This window comes from Arachis ipaensis, chromosome B06 (assembly GCF_000816755.2).
Source record: "Arachis ipaensis cultivar K30076 chromosome B06, Araip1.1, whole genome shotgun sequence".
In the NCBI taxonomy this organism is placed as follows: domain Eukaryota; kingdom Viridiplantae; phylum Streptophyta; class Magnoliopsida; order Fabales; family Fabaceae; genus Arachis; species Arachis ipaensis.
The window spans coordinates 121556299-121563000 of NC_029790.2; the positions used below are offsets into that span (position 1 = coordinate 121556299).

At 32.8% G+C, this 6702-nt stretch overlaps 1 protein-coding gene across 2 annotated transcripts in view; it reads right to left on the bottom strand.

Annotated features, from left to right (window-relative positions):
* The window catches only part of LOC107605043 (glutamate receptor 2.8-like), a 7488-nt gene continuing 2210 nt past the window's right edge, over positions 1425 to 6702 (bottom strand). The window contains exons 3-6 of one of the 2 annotated variants that reach the window (XM_016306783.2): positions 4114 to 5357; positions 3529 to 3826; positions 2589 to 2989; positions 1425 to 2029 (exon numbers count right to left, since the gene is read on the bottom strand). In XM_016306783.2, the coding sequence (XP_016162269.1) occupies positions 1580 to 2029; positions 2589 to 2989; positions 3529 to 3826; positions 4114 to 5357 (2393 nt within the window). In that variant the 3' untranslated portion in view covers positions 1425 to 1579. Of the gene's footprint in view, positions 2030 to 2542; positions 2990 to 3528; positions 3827 to 4113; positions 5358 to 6702 lie in introns of both variants that reach the window. The other variant, XM_021104921.1, reaches the window with a different exon arrangement.

Here is a 6702-nt window from a genome sequence, read left to right on the forward strand (position 1 = left end):
CATAGGTTTCTAGCATTCACGTTGTTTTGGTTGAGAACAGTGGGAGATGTAACAAGAATGAAAGCGATGAGAAGGTTGGCACTTGTCATGTTCCCTTTAATTAATTGATCATTGTACCTTTCCCCTGTTTTTGGCTGAGTAGCTGACCTGTGGTATTTTTTTATGATAGATTCTTCCAAATGGGACAGCTTGGATTCCTAATCTGGTCGAAAAAATCACAGAAGTTACAACAAGGAGCAACAAGTCTATTTTTGTTGACAAGAAGTTGATTGAAGGGCCAAACCCTAATCAGAGGGGAAAGATCTTTATTCCCATCTTATTTGCACTTCAGGTAAGCCTTAAACATTGAAAGATATTTATTGTAGCTTGTCTGCTCTAGATTTTTCTTTCAGTGCAAACCATATGCTTCCGATGGCCATATACAAGAAGGGAAAAGTTTCCGTTCCTTTTGTTGAATATCTATTTATTTCAAGAGTTTTATAAACCCAAACAGATCCTTACTTGTATATTTGTTCACCTGTACACAGTATTTCTTTGTGATTAAACCTATTGAACGCGCAATCAAGAATGACGTTGCAAATGAGGCCAAGCCGTTGTGGGCAATTAGGGAAGCTAAACGCAGGTTCTAATTGGCAATTTTCATGGGATGGCACGTTCTAACTTTGTAGAGCATAGCTGGTATCAGTTGTTCTATATATATTATCTAGCTGAAGTAGGCACCCTTGTAATGCTGTGAGGCTCAGAATATTTTGTACACTCAAGATTTTGTATTTTGGTTTGCATTTTACACCTACCCGTTTTTACTCTATTCATTCCAATTTATAATAGTATGAGTAGCATGATACCTTAAAGGCTTAAAAAAGATTATGGTTGTAGCATGATGACAGAGATAACACAACACGTCCACACAATTTTGAACAAAATGATTTTGGAATAAGGGAAGAGATTGGAATATACTGCAATATCTTTCAGTAACACACATCAATATCACTCTGCAGCTAAGAACTTTTATATTTTCCTTAGTTGTGTTGTGGCAGAGGAATGAATTCCTTTAGCCCTCCTTCATGGCACAATTCAGAGGAGGGGTGGAAATAGAATAGAAAGATTAAAAGATTCCTCAGGACAGTGGGTTCAAGATAGAAATGAAATCATGAGGCTAGTTGAGGATCATTTTTCTGAGTTATTCTTATTCACAAAATCAGAAAAAAGGGAACATTGAGAAATGTATTAAGAATATTATCTTTTTGGAAGGCAGAAGCCCCAGCTGCGTCTTTTGGGGAGAACAAAGTAAGAAGACATGTAATAGTAGCTGTTCTTTGTCTTGTTAGATAGTGTTGTCATTAGTTCTAGGCCTTCTAGTTTCTGAGTTTTTGATATATATGTTTGCTGAATTTCATCCATGTTTGCATTGTTTTACAGCAATAATCGAAAAAAGATCTTATAAACTACCCCACCAGTTTAACAAATGTCAAAAATAAAAGTATTTGATTCACTAACAATATAAAACTCTTTCACACATAAGTAAATAGTGAATAAAAATTAGTGCACAAGCAACCACTACTATTTTAGTGATACTACATCAAACAACTTCAACTACACGAGGGACTTGCTCACTATCAATGACTATTTCCGCTGAATTTCTTGCTTCTATGGCAACATTAACCCCTCTCATGCTCCTTGACTGTACTTTAGAATAGATCCCAACACAATGTGTTGTTATCCATCTCCTTATTCTCCATAACTGAGTCAATGCACCTCTCATGTATTTTACCAAGTTCTCAACATTCTTTAAAGTTAAACAAAGCATGATATACAATAGTGCCAAAATAGCAATACTGCCACAAATGCAAAATAGGCCAAGGAAAGGCTGATAACCTAATGGTGAACTTTCTTTTGCTTTTTTATCTGAAAGAGAGCAATGTGAATTGGACAGCATATCCTTTTCAAGTTGCTCTGTTTCTCCATTTTCTATAACACTTAGCAATGCCTCGGATATATCCCTAGCCAAAGAGGAGCCCCTTTGAAACACCTGATGTATCAACAACAAAATTGTATAAAACTTCGTCAGACCATTGTTTTTCGTCCCCCCTAGATATCTAGTACGTGTTGTTACTTGAACATAAAGTTTGGTAGAAATGAAAATAAAATGAGTGAATAATGTCTCAAATATAAACCATTCTATTTTGGTAATGACTTGATATGCAATTAAATCCCAAAGTGATTTCTGAGATCAACAGCATATGTACTAAGACAGTCTATGAGTTACACTAATTATATCTTTGAGATTGACAAAAGTGTACCATGTTAAGACCCTAACGGCGTGATGAGTCACTTGATGAAAATGGACGACTAACATGATACATTTTTGGACCTAACTAGTATAATTAGGGTCTAGGAGACTATTTTAATGCAGGTAGATAATCTCATAAAGCACTTTGGGGTTTAACTACTTGATATACTAATAGTAGAAATTTATGCATAATATTGAATTTTTTTTAGAGGGAAACATTTATGTTAGTTCCGTTTACTTATTCATTTTCACCTCTACCAAAACATTGTTGCTATGGAATATGAGATTAGGAACCCACAAAACCAAAGCCACCAAGCCTAAAGGTGCTCCCTGCTTGGACGAAGCCTTCACATGAGTACTTTGCGAGAAAGACTTTGGCATGAGGGGCGACAAAGAAAGCTGCTTCAATCTCATTATTCTTAAATGCTGCAGGGTAACCATTAATGGAATTTATTCTTCTAATGTTCTCAGGTTTGAATTTTAGTATGTCAATCAAATACCTCACAATAAATGAATTCTCATCACAACCAACTGGAGCATTTCTCTTCTGAAGGGTCTGAATATCAACCACTGATGGTTCGAGTTGCGATACAGTCATCATCGATGTTAGACTCGCTGTGAAGCTACTGGTTACAATTAGGATAACAAATAACCATGGTGCCAACACGGTTCGAGCCAATGGTCTTCTTATTGGTTCTCCTGCTTATCAGAAAATAAGCTACGATTAGTGTCAAATTCTTGTTTAGGAAATATTAATCTCTCTTCTAGTTTAGGTGAACACTACACATGAAGCCATGGATATTTCTACAAACATTCTAACAAATATGAATTGCTATATTAAATATTTTGCTTCACCAATTTTGAGGCTTTATGAAAAAATTTCTATGGTAAAATATCCAAAAGACTTCCATATTAGTTTTTTTTATTACTCACAATAAGGACAAGAAATAATCTATGGCGGATTTAAATTTTGTTTAAAGATTTGTGTCTAACTAATGGGTTGCTAACTAGATGCATATATAAGATGAGATTCAAATTCCTAACACTTGTTTAAGCGAACGAGTAAGCTAACCATTCAACCAACCCAGGTTGGTTAATACTATGGTATTAATGGACTAACTAAAACATATTACTATTAATACAAACCATATTTATAACAAAATTTCATGAAAATGGGTGTGACATTATCAATTTTGGAGTGATGTGATCCAAATGAACTTTCATGAGAGAGAACTTACTATGTGCAAGGAATATTACGGTGACTAAAAACCAAAGCATCGCCCCCAGACCTTGTAGTTCTTCATTTTCTTCGCGTTCAATCAACCAAATGACAAATCCAACCAAAACGTGCACTGCTGCCATCATCAACCACATCTCTTTTGTGAATGCATCCATAAACATCCATGTTTGTTTTGATTTATTTGGCTTCTCAACGACCACCATGTTAAGTCCAGAGTCAACATATGGTTGTGAGAACTCAACTAAATGATATCTATATGCCAATATTGATATATCTCCAACTGCAGCATCTAATGTCTACATTAGAAATAATAAAAGCAACCTTAAAAAAAATTTGAGAGCATAATATTTGTACGACTTAATTTTTTTGTTTCAACATGTGTTTTATGAGTAACTGATTTGGTGATTGATTTTTGTTATACACGTAACACAATTGTTTTTCAATATTATATATTTTTTTTGTTTTACAAAAATAGAGACCAAAAATTAAAGAAGAAAAAAGGACTAAAATCAAAACATGTAATTAGAAGGATCAAGAGTATATACAAGCTTAATTTTTACAAATGCATTAATAATGATATTACCTTATTGTTAACTTGATTAACCATTTCATCATAGGAGCCATTGAAGGGAACAAAATCATAGTGCAAGTGATATGGAAGATTCTTAATAGCTGCTTTGAAGACATTGATTGAAAAACCAGTTATGGAAGTTGCATGCTTGCTGTCACCATAGGTGACATTCACAAACTGAGCAAAAGCATCATTTGCAGGTACTCCTATTTTAAGTGGCATTTCCTCATTACTATTTGTCCATCCCCTTGGAACTGAGTGTAAATCTCCAGGCCAATAAATATTACTCAAAACAACTCCATCATAACCGTTAAATTTATTTACCTCCATTTTCTCATGTTCAACAAAGTTCTTGGAAAAACCATGTGTTGGAGACCAAAATGCCATTTCTCTATAGCTTTTTCCTATCACATTAATTATGGTGAAGGTTGAAGATTGATGTAAATTTTCATCAAGGAATTCTTTCATGTTGAACTTTCCTTGTGACTTGTTTGTAACCTTAGCATTAGCAATAGCAAAAGCTGCATCATAAGCTCGAAGTGCGAAAACACTTGGAGTATTGTTCTCTTCTTCTTCAGGGTACTCTAGTGCAAACCTTGTTCGAAATCTGAACCCGAACTTTGTATATGGTTTGGTACTTTCCAAAAAATGTGTTTTGAATCCAATAACACCTTGCATGGTAGAGATAACTGAAGAGTTAACCGAATCAAGAAGGGCAGCAACCTCGTTCGGGATGATCCATACATATCCTTTCTCCATCAAACCCATTTGTTTTGCTTTCTTGCAAAGCACGCTAGCCAACTCTAAAGAAGAGTGCACAATCAAGAAGACCCTGTTACTCTTCTTCTTGAGTTGGTTAAGCTCATTTTCGATTCTAGATTGCAAAGACAAGGAAGGCAATGCTAACTGGTTAACGATCTCAGATCCAACATGGCGAAGAGAATTGGAGAGGGAAATTAGTACCCCTGGATCATAAGAAAACCCACTATTAACTTCATATATTGTTGTCACTTTTTTCCACTTGAAGTGTCCTACAATGGCTGCAAGGCATTGCATCTGAATGTTGATATCATCTCCGAGTTGGATTAGTTGTGGCAATGGAGAAGAGGGTAACTCTGTGATGGGTGCAAACGAAGATAGAGATAATATAGGGGTGTTTTTTGTGGCGTTATTAATTTCAGTTGCCAAATATGCTTCGCTGTGTGTTATTGTTCCTATGATGGCTAGCAACTGCTTCTTCTGTGCAAGATCCATGGCTATATTTATCGAAACGAATTTGAATTCTGTAAAGTGAAAAAGTTGGTAAAGTAGTAAAGTGAAAGGTTAATCACTATCTTAATTTAAGAGTGATTAACCCCTCATTTTACCACGTTATCAACTTTTTCGCTTTAGAGAATCTTGATCCGAAACAAAACACAGTCAATCAGTAACGAGGTCGAGAAATGGAAGTGAATATTAAATGGCAACTACTTAAATGAAGATGCTAAAATCATCTTTTTATGAAGATTATTGTGTTAAAAGTGTACTTTGTTTGTTTAGCCACATTTAAAAAAAAAACACTTTTGTAACACATCAAAATCAAACCATACATTTCATCATCTAATAGTAAAAAAAAAAGCATCTTCATATAAAGACAATAGCAAAATCTTCATGGTAGTATCCACCATATTAAATAACCATGAACTTCAAAGTAATAGTGAAACAGAGAGGTTGTAGAAGAAACAAGGTATAACATGCTTTTACTATGAGAAAAGTACATTAATCCTAGAAGTCTAGAAGAACTTCTAATTGAGTATGGCCAAATTAATAAAAAAAGAAATTGTGTATTTACGTTCAAAAGATTTTTGTGATTACATGAGTAAAAATTGTGTTTGGGTAAAATAATTTCTGTATTTTTTTTTGCTGTGTTTTTCTTTAAAAAATTTATAGTTTATCTAACAAGAATTTCTGTATTTACATAAAAACAATTATGTATTTTTGTCGTATATTTTTCTTAAAAATTTTGTATATTTATCTTTAAAAATTTGTATTTTGCTTTTTTTCCCTTAAAAAGTTTATATGATTATCATAAAAAAGTTTGTTTTTGTCCTTACAAAATTTCTGTATTTATTATAAAAATTTTTATGTATAGCCTTTTTTACTACGTTTCTCTTAGATAATTTGTGTATTTACTTTTAAAAGATTTTCCTGTTTACGTCATAAAATATATGCGTTTAGCATTAAAAAAAAATATGTTTTGGTAAAAAAATTGTATTTTCTTCTATATTTCTCTTCAAAATTTGTGTTATCCTTAAAACATTTTGTATTTTGGTAAAAAAAAAAAAAATTTCGTTTCTCTTTAAAAAAATTATATGTTTATCTTGAAAAATTTTATTTTAGCGTACAAAATTATCTTTAGGTCAAACAAAATTATGTGTCTTCTTTTATTTTATATTTTTTAATGCGTATTTATGCCTTAAAAAATTTTTTCTGTTTAACCTCACAAAATTTCTGTTTGTTGCCAATAAGTTTCTTTTTTTATTCGATTATTTTTTTTTGTCATCTTTTTTTTTTATGTTTTTCTTTTTTATTATTCTTCTTTTTTAATAAAAATTTTATAGA